Genomic DNA, 22,071 nt, shown 5'->3' with positions numbered 1-22,071 from the left:
CTGTCAGTTGCCATTGAAATTGGAGGAATAATGTGGGGATGTTTTTGTCTTGAGTTGCATGATATTGTGCATCTCTCCAACACCACAGGGAAAGGTCCACTTCCTATGGATGCAGGTGTGACTGACAGGCTTACCTCAGCAGATGTCGTCAAAAAATGATGGTTTCAGTTCTATAAACGTCCCAGAAATGTTTGATTAGTTCCATTTTTTCAGCCTGTATTTGATTAGGGTTTCTCGTATTTTTCTCTTCTCCTGCCCTGTGCTATTGAAAGCAGTAGGCAGAGATGAATCACCAGCAAAATTGGAAGCCCATTTAGTTGGAAGTGTGACAATCTGAAGGAGCTGTTATTCTGTATGAATATTTTACACAACATTGTACAAATCATATGATTGTTTCCTACCCATTTTAAAATATTTACTTCCACAAATAATGTAAAAAAAAAAAAGATAATACAGAGTGTAAATAGTAACAAATAGTAACAATATATTAATAAAATATCATAACATCTTCTTTCATGTCTTTAAAGAAGAAAGCTTAGCAGTTGTCCCTAGTTTAGTAGGAGTTGTCCTTGCTTAGGGGGAACTTCAGATTTTAGTTACAGCTTATTTTCAAGTGGAGATGCCTATTTAAGTACCTCATTGCAAGAAGCACAAGTGATGTCAATGGTTTTGCTTTATAAATAGCCAAATTACAGGTTTCTGTAAGGGACAACTTTCATTAAGTAGCATCAGGTCAGTTAATGTCTTGCCACATTTACTTTGCCACCCCATGGTGTGCTTTATGAATATAGCATCATTACAACAGATGAAATAATTGGGACTTTTGTCATGTGCTTCGTGTCTATATTTACTGAACTGCATCATGATGTAGCTTTGTGCAGACCCCTCCAAACTCATCTCAGAATTCCAAAATAAGTATTATTTCAGTGGCTATGTTCTTATCCAATTTCATACTAGTCAGAAGGGAATGAGATCGCATCAGACCTGTTTTCTGGAAAGGGCAATGTCCTATAGGTGATCTTCTAAGTATGTGTCTGCTTTTTGACAAAATAAAGGATCTTGCAGTTCGAGATCCTGATGTTGGCAAAGCTAATCTCCGTATGTAAGAGCCTGATACCTAATAGTGTCAGAGCACACATAACAGGGCCCTGCAAATTTGATACTTTCCTTTAAAAATATCCTTGTTGCTACTATGTGTAAGCTAACAATGACATTCTATATCTACTACTACTGCTATATATTCTACTACAATGGCATACTGTATCTACTCTGAGGTATTGTATATTGTGCCAGGCTCAGTCACCTGCTTCAGTACAGAAATTTTCTATCCCTGTTACAACAGGGATTTGAATTCTAATCTTCTTGTTGTGATTTTTTGTTTGTTTGGGTTTTTTTTTTATGCTGCTTTGCGTTAATCTTCTATGAACTACAGACTTCACTGAGCCTCGAAAGAAAGTAACTGAGTGTCTGGCTCTGGGTGATAGTCCACAAGTACATTCACAGTGGAAATATAGTTTCCTAATCACTTAAGACTAGATAATTTTTTATTTTTTGTGTCGTACTTGCTCAGGGTGATACTTCAGGTATACCCTCTCTTAGAATCATAGAATCAGAAGGGTTTGGGTTAGAAGGGACCTTAAAGATCATCTAGTTCCAACCCCCTGCCATGGGCAGGGACACCTTCCACTACACCAGGGTACTGCCAGGGATGGGGCAGCCACAGCTTCTCTGGGCAACCTGTGCCAGGGCCTCACCACCTCACAGTGAAGAATTTATTCCTAATATCTAATCTAAATCTACTCTCTTCTAGTTTAAAACCATTCCCCTCTGTCCTATCACTACATTTCTCTGCTTATGCAAATGCAACCATCCTCCTTAATGGCTAAATAAGGTAGGCCGCTTGCACCATTTCTTCATTTCCACTCAGCCATCTGTTCAAGTAGTGCTATACTGCTGATAGATTTTAACCTTCATACAAAACATTGTTCCCTATTTGTAATCCAGACTAGCCTATATAGCTCCTTAGTGGCTTTTCGAGATGATGTCCTCTTGTAGATGAGAACTAAATCCCATTTTCTGATGCGTGAAGGGAGTGTTTTTGCCATCTTAAAGGGCAGCCTGTTCTCAGTGTCTACTCCAGCTGTTCTTCATAAATGTAGAAGGAGAAGATATTAGCCATTTGTGGAACTTTTTATTTAAAAAGCCTATGAAGGCCTCAGATTACAAGTGGAAAAAACACAAATCACATTTCACATGCCTAAGTGCTGCATGTTAGTGTGTTGTGCAGAGTTGCCATGCATGGGCAGACATGAGACTGGCATTGGAGAAGAGCTTCTGGTGGACTCTGATCCATTAGTGCCCGCAGTCCCAAGAGCTCAAGCAGAAGTCAGCACTGCCCACTATCTGCAGAACTGAATCACTTCAGCTGGTGTCCTCCCGAGAGATTCGTTGTCCTGTGATTTCTTTCTCCCTGCCTCCTCCTTTGTAGCCTAGCAAGGTAGAGGCAGACTTCATCTGCAAACCTGATAATGTTCTCTGAATCCACCCTCAAATCTGGAGGTACCTTTGGGAGTTTAGTTGGTGCTCAGTCCCTGGTACAAGCACTTGTTGTCAGTCTGTCTTCAGCCTTGGGCTAGCCCAGTCAGTTTTGTTGCTCCTGGTAGCAGTGTCTTCATGCATGGCATCTTTCTTAAGCGGCCACCTTTCTCTTCAGACACCTGTGCTGGCAGTGAAGTGTATTCCACAACCGTGTAAATAGTTGCTTTTGTTGATAATAAATAGACTTTCTTCATCAACAGTAAGTTTCCTTCTTTTGCCAAGGCCTTCTTAAAGGGTCACAGTTTGCAGGCATCCCAAGAATCCTGTAGCACTGTGCCACCCAGAAGTCCACCTAGGCTTGACCAAGCAGTATGCTGTCTTGGAACGCCCAAAGTCATGGCAGTACTCGGCAAAGAAGTTTTGCCGGTTTTGTGGGAGAGACTTAGACTTTCTACTAGGCAGCTGACTGGTTTGAGTATGGCTAGTTGGAAATGCCCTCAGTATGAATATGCTGATGGCCTTTGCCTTTCAGAAAAAAACCTCTGGTCACTGCTATGTGGTATCTCTCCATTTTTGAGTTGCATTGTCTCTGGTTATGTTCTAGTAGCTTCTTTCTTTCCCTTTGATTTACTATGCAGAAGGCTCTGGAGTTAGTGGTAGGTGTTCCACCTTTGCTTTTTGTACAGGCAAATGCTGAAGTTGTATGACTGAGCAGATAACACGTGCAAAGCTCCTTGTCTCAGATGCTTGAAGCTTACATGTGGCATGGAGAATAATAGACACAAGTCCGTAACTCTTCTTCCTCTATTTTTGCAGACTGACTATTTCTGTTCTTAAGGAGACTATGTTGTATATTGAATATTTCAATAGCACCAAGATATACTGCAAAGAGTTCTTGTTTGAATAGGTGTTTTAGTTAGTTTTACATAGCTGTAGTGTATGGAGCTTTTAATAACATTGAGATTTCAGGTTGTTCATTGCTAACATTTCTTGTCTTGGCACAAACTTGTCATCTGTTGTTGTACTGGTTTCAGAAGACAATGTTATCTTCAATTTAAAATAACTCCAGTGTTTTTTAATATCATCACAGGTAAAATGTTCCAGTCTCCAGATATCACTCTTATTGTAGAGTTCATATTTATGTTTTATAAGGAGAAACCTATTGATTGGCTGCTGGACCATATCCTCTGGGTGAAAGTGTGTAACCCTGAGAAAGATGCTGTAAGTTTGTTTTTATTATAAAGCTTCTAAAATGTTTTCATGATGGTGAGTGAACTGGTTTGGCGAGCTGGAGGCTAGCATAGTGCGTATTACGGATACTGCATGTCCTGAAAGAGTCTTTCTTCCAACCAAGATTTTACTCTCAAAAAGAAATTTAGAGAGACAGTTCTCAGAGGCATTAGAACTGTTATTGATTCAGATTTTGGAGATGGATGCAGTAGAATGAAAACCAAAAGTCTAGTTGATTTCTGTGTGTAACAATCCTAAACTAAACTCATTCACATAACCCCTCATTCACTGAGGCTCTGCAGAAAGCTATTGCTTAGGTAGCAGTCATAGAGAAGATTTCAAATGGGGAATAAACTTTAATATTGGGCCTTCATTTCTTAAGTAGCACCCTTGCTGAAAGACTGACTAAACAGGTTCTGTGCAAGAGCCTTGCATAGTATTGGGTTTGCACAGCATTAGTGGTAGAATTCTGGAATTAAAGGACTACTGGATAAATAGGTCTGGGTTCTCGTTGAGTGTTTTTTGTTCATCTAATGTCACATACTTGCAGTAAGAACTCAGCAACCTTGTGCTGGTTTTACTAATGTGACTTTTTTTTAACCCCTTTTCCATTTCCCCCTCTGCCTATTATTTCAGAAACATTGTGATCGACAGAAATCTAACCTGAGGATACGCTTCAGGCCTTCTCTTTTCCAGCATGTTGGCCTCCACTCCTCTTTAGCAGGAAAGATCCAGAAACTCACAGTTAGTACCTAAAATATTCCTTCCTTTCCAGAGTGGCTTATTAAATGAAAAACTTTGAAGCCTTTGAGAAAAGGCATTTTCTTGTTCTCTGGCGCTTTTAAGCATGTTGTATATTACTCCAGTTGGAATGAAATCTGGTTTAAACTGGTTACAATCAAGTATAAGAAGTGCTAATCTCAGCTTGGTTTTGTGGATTTTTGCTAGGAGATGTTTTATCTTTTTTTTTTTCTTTTTTACTTTAATGTTCATCTTATTTATCAGTAAGATCTGATACACCCAAAAATGAGTAATGCATTCATTTTCCATTTTACGCAAGGGTTTGTTTTAAGTCTAACCACTTGGGGAAAAAAAAAGGCAGCATAATGAAACAGGTTATCTGACCAACACGATGTTTGTCTTTCAATTAGGATAAAGACTTCCTGAAACCATTACTGCATAAAATCCACGTGAATCCACCTGCAGAGGTTTCAACATCTTTAAAAGTCTACCAGGGACACACACTAGAAAAAACCTACGTAGGGGAAGATTTTTTCTGGGCTGTCACACCAGTTGCTGGGGATTATATTCTATTTAAATTTGACAAGCCAGTCAATGTAGAAAGGTAAGTAACCATTTGCCTTTGGCCTTGTATCTAAAGTTGCCCCTTTGCCTAGAATGTCTGAAGATAGAATTTGGGGCTATCATTATAACCTGAAGTGAAATGACATAGGGTCTTTGGAGTTCAGCTGAATCGATGTTCATTAATGTCTTCCCTCTAATTCTTCCACAATTCAAAACTGGTGCTTCTCTGAATGTTCATAAGAGAATTTAGAAGAAGCCAATTTGATTGTATTAGGTTGGTCTGCTTCTAATTACAGAGCAATTGTACAGCATGGTATATGGTACAGTATGTTGTGCCCTGCAGCCTCAGTCCCTTGATTGTCCAGATCAGAAATCTTGCTGGAGCATATCACGATGTCCCCAGATCTGAAAGCTGGGAACTCTGAATGGTAATGTTTTCCAGATGTAGCTTTAGGGCTTGCAAAAAGTCAGCATGCTAAGACTCCAAGCTGACCTATTTGAAAGAATTAAAAAATACAAAAAAATAAAAGGGGAGGAGGATGCCCTTGAAATACAAATATCTGTGATTTATTAGAGGACTAAAGGTGACTTCTTTTTGTCTTATTTAATCTGAGATTAAATTAAATAAGGGTAATAGAGCTTGTGCTTTAGAGTGTAGTCATCCATTAGTTTTATTGATGCTCATTTGCTGCTTTGCTTTCTACTGTTTTGCCAACATAGTAGTCCAAGACTCATAAAATAAATTGTTTATTTAGTGTCTGTTTAAATGTTATTATGTTAGTGGATTCCTTTTCTCCTTTCTTCACATACCTTATGAGACCAGTACCTATAGTCTGGTAGAGCAAAGTTTCTTTGTATCAGTGTGACTGTATGCTTTTCCTTGTGAAGCAGCCCTTTTTGCAGTCCTGACCTGAATCCAATTAGTCAACTTCTGTGCCTTGGTACATAATCAAAGACTAAGTCTTTGATTTGTTGGCTTAGCGCAACAGTGAGGATCAGTAGTTTCCTTGTTACTGTGTTGTTCCGTATAAACAGCTGACCTATGAAACTCAAGTTTGTCATTTGAGAAGTCAAATTACTCTTTCAGTTGATCGTTATGGTTTAAAAGACTCTCCTGGTTAGCTTTCCAAGATGCATGCGTTGAGCAATATGACTGCCATACCTCCTTGGATTCAAGGCAGAATAGTTTTTTTATCCTGTGCCAGTAGTTGAAAAAAATACATATTTTTCAACTCAGATGTATGAATTCATTGATTTCTTTTAGATCAAATGTTCCCTTTCAAAATTATGAAGTAAATGTCCTATTTGTGTGTTTGTTTTGTTTTCCTGTTTTGTTGCTTGGTGGTTGTTTTCTGTTTTTTTGGTTACTTTTTAAAAAATTATATGCATCTATGTCATGAATAGTGTAACTGTAAGCAGCAAATGTTAATCTTAGGTGGTTTAGGATGATTCAAGTGCACAATGGCAACTTTGGAGAGCACTGCTAGCAAGTATCATAGGTCAGCACTGTTATTCAAAAACGGTGTGCACAGGTCTGAAAAAAATCTTTTTTGATATGTATTTCCTTAATGGTGAGAGGGTTGAGGGAATGAGTAAGTACTAATTATCCATGCAAAAGGCGGGAAGAGTGTTCATTATTGTGCCCTGAAAAATTGAATCTAAGCCTAAAATAGTTGCATCGACCTGCTATGTAAATAGTCCCAGCAGTAGAGGTGGATATGATTTTCTGTTGTTGTTGTTGTTATTTACTGAATAAATGCATTTTAGTTTAGAAGAAAAGGAACATCTTGTATTCAGTTGCTTCTCAAAGGAAATCCACCGATTAGAACAACATTACCTGTTTGGAATGATGTATAACACTGTTTGGACTGTCATTGGAAGCACTTTAAAAGTTTTATTACAATTTTAGTTTCTATTGCCACAGTGCCATCAAAAATGCCAGATTTTGCCTTTTTGAAGTCAGTGGCTGATTAGGGAGGGCTACAGATGTAATTTCAAGTTGTTGAGGACTTGGTTTTGTTTGCTCAACTGCAGCAGTGGATTTTGGTAGGTGAAGGTCAAGTGGAGCAGTGGTGTTGCCTGATATTTCAAGGGTGCTTGCTGAGGCAGTCTAAAATAAAGCTGTAACCTGTGAGTTGAAACACAGGAAAGGAAAAGTGGACTGAGCATTACGAAGACTTATTGGTGGGGACATATATCTGACTGTGGGAATTAAGAGTAGAAAATATGCTTTTGAAAGCCATCTTGTGTTTGTGAAGGGATGCAATACGTGTTTCCTTTCTTCTTTAAGTATTAGAGAAGCTCTTTGAATTTATAGAAAACTTTTTCTGCTCGAGTCAGTTTGAGGTGTAGCTGCTTAGTAACTCCCATAATAAATTCTGAATAAACAAGTTTTTTAACGGAAATCTTGACCACAACTCTGACTGAATGGGAGGTCTGTTACACTCTGACAGAGCATTAACTTGTTCTTATAGTTTGTTTTTCCATGCCAAATGCTTTACTGAAGTGAATTTAAATTTTCTGCTGAGTGTAACAGTTCAATAATTACCTTTCATTAACTCCTTAAGTATTTCAATTTTGAGATCTGAAAATATTGTCGGGATAACACTGGCAAGGACCTCTTAATAGCTTAAAGTAAGAACTGAGCCCACTTTGGTGAGCAGAAAGGAACACTTGTGGCTATTTAGTGTAAGACCTGGTTGGCAGATCCCTGCTGAATATTGAGCAGTCAAATAGATGGTGCTTGTTCTAAACCATACCTGGAGGTATGTGTAAACTGAAATGGCCAAGTGATCATTTTAGTAACAGCTCTTGTACTGAACCTTTATAGGGATTTTTAACAAGCAAAGCATCTCCAGCCACTGAAGTCCCTTAATAGTAAGCTAGGATTTCATTTTTGCAATAAGAACATATATACCTCTCAATAGTATATTCCTGAGAACAAAAGTAGATCACTACTTTCCTCTTAAAACAAATTCAACACAGCAGTGTTGAAGGTATGGTTTGTTGGGTTTTTTGTGTGGGTTTTTTTTTCGTTTTTGTTTTTTTTTGGGGGGGGGGGGGGGGGTGAGTTTGGTTTTGTTTTGTTTTTGTTGTGTTTTGGTTTGTTTGGGGTTTTTTTGTTGTTTTTTTTTTTAAACAAATGGATGGACTTTATTTTACATGCTCAAAACAGCCTACATTGTAAAGATAGGAAATACTGAAATTCTGCTCCCTTAACTTGTTATATAATTATTGAAATCCACTTTGCTATTTTGGTCTGCATGCATTTAATTATTAAAACTGACAGTTATATTTAAGAGTTTCTTTATGAAGCATACATTATTACTACTTTAATGTTAGTACTGAATGTTATTTCATTTTCCTCACTATAAATAACAGATTCAAGATACTTCTTTTCGTTATTAGTTACTCTCTTTCTTCAAGGATGTCAGTGAGGAGTGTTGTACCCTAGCAGCACATTGTGAAGAGCTTTTGGCTTCAGAAGTTGCTTTGAGGGCTTTTTGTATGTAGGAAGCTCTGAAATATTGGTGCATGAGTAATGAGTCTTGAACAGAGATCAATAAACTTTGAATGTGATCCTGGTTTAAAAACAAACAAAAAACCCAAACAAAACCAAACCAAAATAAGAACCAAAGCAAAAGAACACATCCCAGAATCCCAGAAAGAGGGTCCATTCAGCACTTAAGTGGTGCTCATGTCCATCATCATCACCACAACCATCTCTTTTTGAACTGCCTAAGTTTCAGAGTCCTCCCTATAGATGTGATTGGTACAAATCAGCCACAAATCTTTCCAGAGAAGATGTGCACTAATTACATTGAATAAGCCATTGGAAGCACATAACTAGTGGTTGTTTTAACTAGATTATGTTTACACTTGTCAGCTTCTCTGCAATAAGAATTTGGAATGGATATTTACAGAAAGGGATTCAGATTTATTTCAGTATAAATTGCTATCAAATGCTGATCTTTATTAAGTAAATTTTTAAAAGGTGCAAGAAAAGGTAAGGATGTATTTTATGCTGGAAATAAATCCACCAAACCCTATCTCAGCCTCGCAGGTGTGTGTGTATATATATACAGCCCACATATAAATTTGCTTTGTATTTTTCAAATATGAGCCTTATCCTTTCTTACATGTAACTGCTTGATAGTGTTACTTCGAATATTTTTAAAAGGATGGGCAGAGTTTGGTTTTGGGGAGGGGAATTTAGTTTGTGGTTGTGTTTGATTTTGATTGTTTTTAATCCCCTCAGTCCCAGTGCTGCTGCTAGCTCTGTAGCTGCCCCATAGTTGTGTTCTTCTTTTAGCAACTTATTGTGTAGTCATCCTAATGTGACATTAATAAAGTGATTTTATGAGGTACAATTTGCTGACTAAAATTTCAGCTTTAAACTGAAATCTTAATACTTTGACAAATCAGCTTGTAGATTACATTTACTACTTTGTGTTCTGAAACTGGCATAGGTACTGAACGTGCTGTTCAGATTAATCACTTAATTTTCCATATTGTTGACCCTGAAATCCCAGGGAACATGTGATGTTAACCTCGCACTTATTCCCTGTGGCATGTTCTCACAACATAGGATTTTACTAATCATGCAAGAAATAAATATTTGACTTCAGCTAGAAAATCAATCTTGTTGGACTCCTGGTAACTAAACATATACATTATTTTGTCTGCTTTGAAATTACTGTGACAGTGTTGAAAAATACCCACATAAAAAGTGACAGTTGCTTGCCTGTTATTAGTGCCACTTCGTTGTAAAGGAAAATAAATGCAGCTTTTAAAACAGGTTCTCTAGCAGTGAAAACTTAAAAGGAATTTAATTTTCTTTTTAAGTACAAAAAAGTTACCCAAAAAGTATCATAGCAGTTGATCGTATATGTATGTAAAATGTAGTTAATTATCTGTCTATGGGATGCAAGTCCTCCTGTGGGTAGATGCACAAGAGCAAATGCATTACAAAGGAAAAAACAGCTTTTCAAAACTGACAGTGGCATGGAACTTTCTCATAATTTGCTTTTGCAGTAACAGCCACTTAAAACCTAGGGAACTGCAAAATTGGTTGGATTTTAGATGAGTTGAGGAATAACTTGACTGATGTATAAGCTGTTCTTTGTTCATAGTCACTGCTGAGCATAGAAACTCTCCTTCAGTGCAGTGCAGTATGTTCAACCTTTCTTGGGCAATTTTAGCTGAAGAACCACATACATACACACACACAGAGTATATGATTTAGAAATAATCTTTTTTCTGATTTTAAAGATAGAATACAGTAATACAGTTATTAAAGTTTAATGGCATCTTCATTTTATTAAGCTGTAATGATGGTGTCAGTTAATAGGAAATATTTGAAAGTCTGTTATTATTTGAAATGTTTTGGTGTTTGTCAGGTGGGATAATAATCCTAGTTTATATATTAAAAAAAAAAGAGAGAATTTGAGGACTCTGGTTTCTGTGTTTATATAAGCTTCTGTACTAATGAGTAGAACATCCTCAACTGGATGCACTGACAACAGGGATTTGGCAGCCAGGCTTCCAGCCACTGATGCTGTTTGCTCCGGGCATGGAACTCTGCCCATAACAATGAGGCAAGAACTTCATATGAAAAGAATGAAAAAACCTGAAGTATGGATCAGAGACAGAAGAAAAGAAGCCTGAGCCAGGGACATGCTGCTTCCTCCTTAATGGTACTAATATTCAAGATTTGTATATTTGGCAGTGTTCCTGGGTTTCTTAGTCAGAAATCTTGGAGACTAATGCTGTTGCCTAAACATGAGATATCTAATACCACTTGAGATACCCTAAAATACTTCACTTGATTTCCAGAAGGGTTTGAGTCTCTGAGATGTCATAATTGCCAGCCTGAGATGAGGTCTCGTACCCAGGTGTAATCTCAAATGGTGGCAAATGCCATGTTTAAGAAAACTGAATGGAGTTATCATCTGTGCCTTTGGGGAATTAAACTGGAGGGGGGAAAACATGTTTATGTGTGTATTAAAAATACCCAAACAACCAAACAAAAAAAACGAAACAGAAAAACCAGCAACAAGAAAAGCCTTTCTACATGTCACTGGATTAAAAATTCAGCAGAGGTAACCTTGTGAAAGAACAGAAGGACCATTTAACTAATACCGATGCAGTGGCAAAAAAAGTAAATTTTCTAAGGAGCAGAGATTTCAGGACAGAGAACAGCCCCTCCCTTAAAAAACAACCTAACAACAACAAATAAAAAACAAATAAGCAAAACCCAACCACAAAATCCCACCATTATTTCTTCAGTTGGGCTACTTCTGTGGTCCTTTCACAAATGTGAGCAAATTCTCTCCTTTTGATGTGCTGGTTTGGGACTTCATGTAAGAATGGAGAATTCATCCCTCACAGCTCAAAAATGTGCAACTCAGTTTATATATAGACGGTTAGACTGGCTGCTTGTGGCAGAGGAAATGAGATGAAATCTTACCAGGCATTTTGCATAGAAGTTAATAGACTCGAGGAACTAAGATGCCTTTCTTTTTTTTCCTGAAGTATAAGCAGTTTTTGCAAAAGAGTGGTTGAGAGGCATAGGGGGTGGGAGAAGAAACTGAGCTTGAGAGAGTGAAAAGAAATTATTCATCTTCTGTTTGTATTTTGCATAAGAAAATAATGCATGGCTAATACCAGTTTCCAGTGACAGTAAAATAATGTTTCCTAATGAGAACTCTGGGAAAATGAGAGGGAGGAGTAGATTAGATTTCTTTTACCACATTTGCATCCAGCGATCAAAAATACTGGGTAGAATTGGTGAATAATGACTCTTGAAGTGGATGATGGCATCTGTAGAGCCAAAAATTTGCTGACTGAATGTTACTTTTACAAAAATGTGCAGAATTAAAAACTGTTACACTTGCATGTTGCTATGGATAATGTTCTCAAACATGAAAGGAAACATTTCCTCTCTGCTTTCTTCCTACCTCTTTTTCTTTTCTGAAAATGGGATGTACTAAAATACATCAGATTGCTAGAGAGACACATAAGGAGAGTAGGTAGAGAAAATGATTTGATTCCTGATGTTTACAGAGTTTATGCATTCATAAATAGATTCTTAGAGTATTTGTTCAGCATCGAGTGAGAAGTCTTTTGTTTCCTTCAAAATAAAAACAAAATACATTGATAGTGGATGTGAATTGTGCTTTTTAAAGAATTTTTGTTTGCTACTTCCTTTTATAAAGCTCACATAATCTACTGATAAAGTTATTGTTTTCTGATCTAATTTTTAATTGCTCAACAAAATAGAAAAAGCATAGTATCAGACTTTATATATAAAAAATCATTAGCACTTCTATTTCTTTAAATAAAATATAAAAGACAGCAAGACAGATTTTTTTTTTTTAAATGCCTAAAAGAAAAAAAAAGGTAATAAAGAAAATAACAGCTTTCTGGGCCTAAATAGGCTTTGATGTGAGGAAAAGGAGAGATGCATTCCCTTTGTAAGCAAACTAGGAGGAAGGTAAAGAGATGTGTTTAGTGGGATTTTGGGTTTGGTTGTCTAAGGGGTTTTTTTGGGTTTTTTTGTTTTTTTTTTTTACAAGTATAGATGTTGGAAAAATTTAGCTATTCAAACAAGAGTATTAAATCTAACAGTGCAGATTAGTAATATTTATGTTATTTTATACACATACTTGGGGGGGTGTTACAAAAGATGAGAATCATTCTATGTGCTTTCATGAGGGAGTTCTTAATCTGAGTGTAGGCTTTCAAACTACTGTAACAGTTAACTGCATTGCAAACTAATGATATCTTTCATTAGTGTATTAATAATAATCATGCCCTCCCTTGGTGTGTTAGGATGGATATTTGTTTTAGCTCAGTATTTGTTGTCCATTTTTTACCCTCCAAGTGGCTTGATTTTATAGTTGTATATGGTTTGACTTCATAGAAAGAAATCAAACCCTCAACTTGGGTAAATACTCAAGTGACTGAATATGAGAACTTGCAGCTTTGCTCCATTTTATTTGAGTGTTTTGGGTTTTCTTTTTTGTTTTCTTTTTTCTTTTTAATAAACATTCAGTGCTCTTGAAACATTGTGTATTTTTTTTGTGCCACATGAGGTGTTCATGTTTAGCATTCTCTATTATTCTAATACTACATTGAGGTCATGAGCAACGTGTGTAAGTAACATCTAGTAACTTCTGGCAGAGAGGAGGCTGTCTCTGTTCGTGAATGCCTACAGTAGCTAGTTATTATCTTCGACCTCTAACTCTTGAAAAGGACACTGCCAGAGTAAAAGGTTCCTCAAGACTCAGATACCTTAATATTCCATCTACCAGAGTTACTTTTCTCTGATGACTTCCATTGAGAATGTCCAAATGTGTCCATGTTTCTATTTCATAATAAAAAAAAAAGCTGTGAACTAATATTCCACAAGGTAGTAAATTTTTTTCCTTTGGGGAATTTGTGTTTGTTCAGGATTACTATACTTAGAGGTGTATGGCATTCAGAATTTTAATTTGAAAGAATGGTGCAGAAGATGTTATATTTAAACAGGTAGACAAGGATATCTTAGTGATTTCATCCTAAGGAAAATGTCAGTTAACTAGAAAGAAAAAAAACTGTATTTTTACTGTTTGCATGGACTGTCACGTGTAAATCCCGGGATAGATGTCAGAATAATTTAGCAGACAAAAGCACAGCTGCTTCCGAGTCTTTCAGTATCTGTATTGAGAGATACCTGTCATAGTCTGAAAACCTTGAAAGCTTGTGATTTATCAGTATGTCAGGAAAGCAGATTTTACAAAAGAATAGCTAATGACACTTACTTTAGGAGCTGTAGAATTATCTGTTTATAAGTTAAATTTTAATCTATGTCAAATGAAATTTTCTAACTTGTAGATTTTATTTCTAAGCAAAAGACTCATCACAGACGTGAGTTTACTGAGTATGCATATTCATACTTTTGTTGTTAATCTGTTTAACTCTTTATGTCTAAGTAGGTGTTCTCTGTCAAGGGTTCAAACAAGGTTCAGATACAAAAATATCCCTTTCTAAACATAATTTTAAATAAGATGTGACACGTGTCATATACATGTGTGTGCATATGGGTAGATGGATAGTTATAGAAAACATACTAAAGCAGGAGGTTTGATTAGATGGAAACCTGACAATCAGATTTATTAATTACTTCTGTAAACTCTGCCAGCTTTGGAGTGCATTGCCCTAAATGGAGTGATACCTGCTGGGATGAGGAAACCCCACTCCAGTTTCAAAAGTTGATGGCATAGTAGGAGAAATGGTTGCAGGGTTGTTTTTAAGAATGAGGAAACAACCCCCAAATAAATAACACAAACACATGCACCAAAAAATCACAAGCAAACAGGAGAAGAATCTACCACCACGACTTCCCCTCTGACTGCCTCCCTCCCAAAAAAATCCCACCCAGACATCCCAAAGTCATCAGTGTTCATTGAGAGCACAGTGATCGCACACCACAAGGAGTTTCTTTGTGGCTTTTTAGGTGTGTCTTCTCAGAAGTAAGATTTGTGAACTAGTGAGCACTAAGGAAAAGCAGCGTGCCTGTGGTTTGGTTGGAGCGTTTGATGGCAGCACCTTCAGTATGTGTGTTTGATCACTTACATTTTAAAATAAGTCTCCTTAGAATTTTCAATGTTTTCAAGAGAAAAAATCCCAGTAATGATTAGGGGATCTGACAGACTGAAGCTGGCTGGTTACATCTGCTAGGTCAGACGACAGCAGAATATGCTTTTAGCTTCTTGTCAGCTTTGTCAAGAGTTTTGTTTTGCTTATTATTGAAACGTACAGTAAAGGCATCTTCCTAGAAAGGATCATAAAGTCTCTGGGGTTTTTTTCAGATGTTTAGAAAAAGTCACAAGATTTTTCTTGGAAGGACTGTGGATGTGGTAGGTAGCTTGTGTACTTTAGAACTGACTAACCTTTCCATGAAACTACAGTGGGGAAATTATTTTTCTTGAAGCATGTACTTGAAGCTGAAGCTGACTGAATCCGGTTTTGTTTTGCAGTTCAGTCTGTGCAGTTCTGCTGAAAGCAGTACAATAGAAATCACTGTGGCTTCTTACGTCACAGTGTGTGGTTTTGCTCCTTTTCTGAGTTGATAAAATAAATGGTATGTGTATTTTTTTTTAATTACTTCTATCATTTTGGAATCATGGACATTTCTAATTCAGGGTCAGAGCACGCTGTTTTCTTCTACTTGTCTTGTAGCTGCAGAGTGTGGATTAATGGCAAGTATGTACCTGGCTTCAACATATTGGATAAAGACAAACTGGAATTTGCATCTCCAATTATGTCTTAATAAATTGCAAATTGAGCTAATGTTTGTAATTTTAATCAAGTGATAATTTCTGAACTAATTTTGTCCCCAGCTGGTGATGTATTTAATGTGGAAGATGGTGCTTACTGATAATTTTTCCAAGTTCCAATTGAAGAAAGGTTTGAAATGTGTTGATAGATTTTTACATATTCATTTACACATATTAAAAGTAAAATAGGCTTGTTAAAAGTGGCATCTGAGTAGGTGTGATATCTAGGTAGTTTTTGACAGGAATCTGAATAAAACTGTGGTCTACTAGAAAAAATGGTAAGTAATGATCAATTTTCCAGGCTTTGATACCACCTAGTGGTAAAAAATATTGTTACTTGTTTACATAATATGTATTCAAAAGAATATGAAGTTTGTGTTATATATAAAGGAAGGGAAATTAAACTGTCTTTTGTAACATTATTTACACATGAACAGTACTGCAAAAGCTGTTTGAAAGCAGGCAGATAGAATTTCAACACTTGCACTTCACTGCTTGTTACGTATAGGGATGGTTTTGGTATGGTTTTAAACATGTTTACTCTGTCCCATTTAAAAAAAAAAGATGCTTTTCATTAGATGAATGAGGGTAACAGGGGCTTTGTACAGGTATATATATACAAAAGTCCTTTTCTGTGTATATATATGCATAAAACCCATATGCTTTTGGTTGTTTGGGTTTGGTTTGGTTTTTTAATAAATAAACTGTCTGTGGAGTAGAAGTTTGAATTCAGGTAGCGTTAAGGGTGTGAATACAGGTTGGGAATTCCTGGCACAGTCATTAATGAGACTTCACAGCGAACCAGGGTGGTGATCTGGTCCTGGGGGAAAGTGGCCTAGCAAAATGTTGACTTGGATGGGTTCGCAGAACTGGTTCAGAATAGATCTGTAGAGTTCCTCCTGTGGGCACAAAGAGGGGTGACATGTGGTGGGGAGTGATAAGGAGAGGCTGAAGGAAGGCAGGGCTCCCACTTCTGGGGGTGACAGCAGTGCATGCCAGGCAGTAATGACTACAGAGTTGGTCGCTTCATACAATGCAGTCTGTCAAGATCAAATTATGGAGACTACCTTTCTAAGTAAGATATTGCCCAACTAGTCTTTAAAAAATGCAGAATTTCAGCCATTTCAGTTATGGTAGTATGTGAATCCATCTTTCATTTCTTATTGCCAGCTGAGATAGGTGCAATATAAAAGTTATGTTTGGCATCATAACATCTGTGATGTGACTATTAACAGATAAGATAGTAAGTCAGCTAATTCTGACTGATGCATATGAAGTGTTTCATTTTCCCCTTTTCATTTATAGGTACTTGTTTCACAGTGGCAATCCAGAGCATCCAGGAGACATACTTCTAAACACAACTGTGGAAGTTTTGCCTTTTCAGGTACAAATTTACTGATTTGTCACCATTATAAGACAAAAGCAAAACCTCCTAATTTTATTGACGTTTTTAACAGGGTGAGACTTGAATACTTCTTTAGCTGTAGGACCTTGATGCTCTGATGCTCTCATTTATTCTTTTTTTAATTGGATCTATGTATTGAAAACTATTGTAACTATTCAGATGTTCATTCAGAGTGCAGTCTGCCACAAGTGCTATTGGTAATCTGGAGGTGAAAAAGCTCATTTTCTTAAAATTCACTGCTACTATTAAAAAAAACCCCAAATCAACGATCTTTCCTCTCCTATGTATTTTGGAAAACATGAAAGCTAAGTCAGTCTGCTTTTTGATAGTAAAAAAGCCTTGGATCGGGAATTGACACACATCCAAACCTTACTAGGTCTTGAAATAGCTGTACTCTTAAACCAAATGTGTTTCTTTCTCCTGATTACTGATTTTTTAATTTATTTTTTTTTTCCCCACAACTCAGTCTGAGTTTTTGCTTGGCAGGGCACTACACTACCTAAAGTATATTCTTGATGGAAGCCAGATGGTACGGGTTCTTTTTCTTCAACTAGATATTGTAGCTAACCATTTATATCACAAAACTTTGTGAGAGGAATAGGGTATTACTTCAGTCAAGTTCTTATTTATTATTTTTTACTGTATTTATTATCTTATTTTTTATTTATTGTGAAAATAGCAAAGTAATCCTCTCTTGTCCCATACACTTTGTGTAGGTATCTTGCCTTAAATAACCATATTTTGAATTTTTTTATTTATTCATTTTTTTTTTAAAGTAGATGAGCAAGGAGAAGTTCACTTTTCCAGTCTTGCAGTCTGCCTTCTTTGGGAGTGAGCAAAAATAGGAAATTCTGACCACCCCACCCCTAAAAAGAAGTTTGTCTGGTTGATTCTAATTACACAACATGATATATGGGATGTTACGTTGTTGAATATTATATCATATTATAAGATTTATAGGTTTTGTTTCTCAAGAGTTTTGAAAATATACTCAACCACAAAGGCAGCAGCAGCTCTCATTTCATGTGGGCCCAAAATACCACAAGAGTACACAAGATCATGAGAAAAAATGCACATCAAACATCTCTTTTTTGGCTACACTCAGCTGTGATGTATCATTCAGACCAGAGCATTCCTCAAGAATGGAGTGCTATTGGGCTTCTGTTGCTATTGACACAATTGGTGGAGAAGTAAACAGGAAATTCTGCATCTGGCCCCTTCCTAAGCCACTGGTGTCAGCAGATAATGTCACCAATATGTGGACAGTGGCTGCAGAATGATAGGTACCCTCCTGAGAGAACTATTTCTCCACCGTAGACTTCAGAAGAACTGGAAGCCTGTTCAGGTACTTCAACGCTAACCCTCCCTAAGCAGAACTCAGAAAAACAAAAAACAGCCCTTAGAAAACAGAGCATCCCCAGCCTGGATTTGTCTGGGACTCAATTAAAACACTCAAAACCCTCCAAAAACCCAACAAAACCCAAATTCCAAAACCAAACCAACCAACCAAAAAATCCCACAAAATTGCAACACCCCCCCCATGAAACCAAAAAACCCCACCACTTTTTAAGCAGCTGCCCTTAAAAGTAGGAATTAATAAAATAAAATGAAATAAAATGAAATTAAATGAAACGAAAAGAAACGAAATAAAATGAAATAAAAGCTGATGGATTTAATCTCCTGTTTTGTCAAGCATTTTTAATTGCTTCCTAGGAAATTCTTATTGTGGGTCTTTTAGTATTGGATCATGTGATTCTGGTTGTAATTTTCCAGCTGTTCTTGAAGCTCTAGTCTGCAATTTACTTTTTCTGTGCTTATTAAAGATGCTTATTGATAGCCATCCCTTTTTAGTGAGGCAGCAATAACTGCAGTGCTTCCCTTGCTAGGTTGATGGCTTTTCATCTCACCCAAATTCTTACAGCAAAAAGTAAGCTGTAAGTTTCATTTGTCATAAGAGAAATCTCTGGTTCAACCATAGGAGAAAAGAAGGCAAGATCCTGCCTTTGCTTTTCTTATGCTGCATCTGCCAGTGTCTGCTATGTATTCTGCTCACATGGCAGTTACCATGTGAGTTACGTGGGGCACTTAAAGTACTTCTTTTTTCTACTTTGAAGCCAAGTATCGCTCAGTCCCGAAACACTGCTGCTTTTTCCTTCTTTGTGTTGGCTTGTCTAAGGCTATAAATAATTATCCTAGCCTGGTTCATAATTATTTAGAAAAGATGGATGCTGAATATATAACAAGAGTGCACACACCTTTGTCTTTCCCTGGCAAAGGCATGTCAGAATAAATGATCGCATTTATGCTTTTCTGTTCTAGAATGAAGAACTGGTATTAAGCAAAGAAACCAAAGACAAACGCTTGGAGGACGGTTACTTCAGGATAGGTACGTCTCAGTGGAAAGAAACGTGTGTTGTTACTACTGCAACAGTTAAGACATTTTCATTAAGATCAAATGTGTAACCCCGAGTTGCAGTGCAGCTGCATCTAACTTCTCTGCCAGGGTCAGTCACAAGGTTAATGTAGAGGCATTTCCAGGTTGTGTAAGATTACCTCTGCTGTCCTGTGATGGTACAAGTGCTTCCATGTGAGCTGTATGTGTGGCCTGGGTTTGAACTCGCCCTACAGACAGTCAGCTATCTTGCCATGGGCCAAGACTGACATTTCCATAGCCGAGTGGCTGTTGGGAAGAGTGCCAGGATACCCGTTGTAAGGGACAAGAAATTTTACTCGTGGATTTTATGTAATTGCTGGACATAGGTTGGGTATCCCTGTTACAATGAGAGCAAGCTTTTTCATCTTAGTGAATAGTAGTTGTTGTGTCTATGTTTTAAGTGTAAAGTCTAAGTGGGCTTTTAGATTGGATTCTTATTCCTCCTAATATAATTGAAGATCCTCTAAATAGGAATACATCAAGCAAAGCATGAATGATATCCCTTGTCCTTAAAACACATAAGCCTTCTTGAAAACACATAAGCCAGGGGCTTCATGTTTAGTTCCATGAAATTAAATGAAAACTCTGTGCCAAAATCATTTTGGGTGCTCCTACCCTTAGACATTTCTAAGGTTTTTTTATTCTTACATGTAATGCTGTTTGGATAGGTGTGCTCTGATGATGTGCCCCACCTTAGAAACACAGAATAGTTTGGGTTGGAAGGGACCTTCAAAGGTCATCTAGTCCAACCCCCTGCAATGAGCAGGAGCATCTTCAACTAGATCAGGTTGCCCAGAAGCACATCCAGCCTGGCCTTGAGTGTCTCCGGAGATGGTGCATCTACCACCATCTGGGCAACCTGCTCCAGTGTTTTACCACCCTCACTGCAAAACATTTCTTCCTTACATCCAGCCTGAATCTCCCCTCTTTTGGTTTAAAACCATTACCCCATATCCTATCACAACAGGCCCTGCTAGAAAGTCTCTCCCCATCTTTCTTATAAGCCCCTTTTAAGTGCTGAAAAGCCTCAATAAGGTACCCCAGAGCCTTCCCTTCTTCAGAGTGAACAACCCCAACACTTTCAGCCTTCCCGCATAGGAGAGGTGTTCCAGCCCTCTGATCAGTTTTGTGGCCTATCTTGTTTGGTGTTGCAAAGCTGAATCTGATATCAAAATTGTTTTGAGAATGATACCAGTCAATCCTACAGCCACCAGCAGTAGATTTCATTGTGATTTATCTGTGAATTGTGATATTACAGATGCATTTTTTGGGGCACAGGTTTTGTACTTTAATTCTTTGAACAGGAGTTAATTGAGGATATACTTTCCCTTCTCTTACAGGGAAATTTGAAAACGGTGTAGCTGAAGGAACAGTTGACCCCAGCCTAAACCCTATTTCATCATTCCGGCTTTCAGTGATACAGAATTCAGCAGTTTGGGCAATTCTGAATGAGGTGAGAGGTGGTATAAACTTTTAAAAAGGAAACTGGCAAATGTGAGATTTCTTCATTCTGTTTTGAAGCTCAAAATTTTGGCTAATGCTGAAGCAGTTACGTCTTACTGCTGAGAAATGTAATACCCTAAAACATGACTTTGTTTTTTCTGATTCTCTATTTCAGATTCATATTAAAAAGATTACAAACTGATCACAGAAATCTGCTTTAGAGGAAAAAGAAAGAATCCTTAGACTTTTCCAATAAAATCTGATATCCTTAGCAAGTCACAAATTGAAAATACTGAGCATGCACCTTATTCCAAATTTCTTTCATTTTCACTTGAACTCTACCTCTTGTGAAATCTACTGTAGAAGAGAAGATTGTATTGACCCCATCTTACCTGATCCATCCAGAAACTGATGCTCCACACTGATAATATTCGTCTGAGGCCGAAGTTGTCCTCCACTTTAATGTGACTTTACCATCTTATGGTTACAGAGCCCTGCTACGCTTAACCTGTACTATTTTGATAGTATAGTACTATAGAGAAGTTGTACATATTGTTACATTCCTTGAAGAAGAAGAAAAAAATATAATTATTGTTAAATATGTTTTATGAAGGGGGTACTTTCGGAGTTCCATTTATTTTCTATAACAAGAACCCTCTTTTATAGACAGTCAGGGATATATATTAAAAATATTAGGGATATTTAATTTATTAAAATAATTTGAAAAGTACATATTTTTATGCAGTAAAATTTTAAATTGATATAGTTTTTTTATGAATTCTCTAGTTTAAGTTATCTTTCTACATTTTTCTTTGGAGATGCAAACATAAATTAATACCATATTTCAAATATACTGCCATGTTTAAAAAAACCCTAGATTAAGTTTCTAAATTATGTAGTTTTGTACATGGAATCTGAATGATGTTCAGAGGCATTAACAGAGTTCTGAAGAGCATTTTTCTTTGGGGCTATGAAATTCCACTATGTACAGTTTGTAGCCACATGAAGAGCATGCCAAAATGTCTTGTTTCGTATTATGTACAAAATCTGCAGTGATTTTAGATTGAATCCATTGCATTTTAGAAGAATTTTTTCAATTCCAAACAGTTCTTTCTAAAAATCTTTGTAGACATTTCCTAGCCTGGACAAATTCATTTTCTGTACTGAAACAAAAAAAAAAAAATCATTCTCCAGCTTTGCTTTGGAGTGACAGAGGTTAACTTTGATCAAAAGAAGTAATAGTAATTAGATACATTTGATCTACAGAGGTCTCCTTTTAAAAAGTTCTGTTACCTCAGTGTGTATTTTAGATACATTACATACTCATTACAGTGAGTAGTTACATGGACAGTGGGATTGAAGGGCCCTCAGCAAATTTGCCGACGACACCAAGC

The 22,071-nt window shown here is 37.0% G+C and overlaps 1 protein-coding gene across 1 annotated transcript; it reads left to right on the top strand.

Annotated features, from left to right (window-relative positions):
• Nucleotides 1-1,028: 1,028 nt before the first annotated feature.
• LOC104401221 (alpha-1,3-mannosyl-glycoprotein 4-beta-N-acetylglucosaminyltransferase A-like) lies at nucleotides 1,029-21,790 on the top strand. The gene is made up of 8 exons (XM_010018202.1): nucleotides 1,029-1,098; nucleotides 3,629-3,759; nucleotides 4,405-4,512; nucleotides 4,920-5,113; nucleotides 16,701-16,779; nucleotides 19,120-19,186; nucleotides 20,575-20,687; nucleotides 20,853-21,790. The coding sequence occupies exons 1-8, from the start codon at nucleotides 1,029-1,031 to the stop codon at nucleotides 20,877-20,879; spliced, it is 789 nt and encodes a 262-aa protein (XP_010016504.1). The 3' UTR covers nucleotides 20,880-21,790.
• The last annotated feature ends 281 nt before the right edge of the window (nucleotides 21,791-22,071 follow it).

This window comes from Nestor notabilis, unplaced genomic scaffold (assembly GCF_000696875.1).
Source record: "Nestor notabilis isolate BGI_N333 unplaced genomic scaffold, ASM69687v1 scaffold14687, whole genome shotgun sequence".
In the NCBI taxonomy this organism is placed as follows: Eukaryota; Metazoa; Chordata; class Aves; order Psittaciformes; family Psittacidae; genus Nestor; species Nestor notabilis.
Note: the sequence above shows the minus strand (reverse complement) of the source record. Positions and strands in the feature narration are given on the sequence as shown.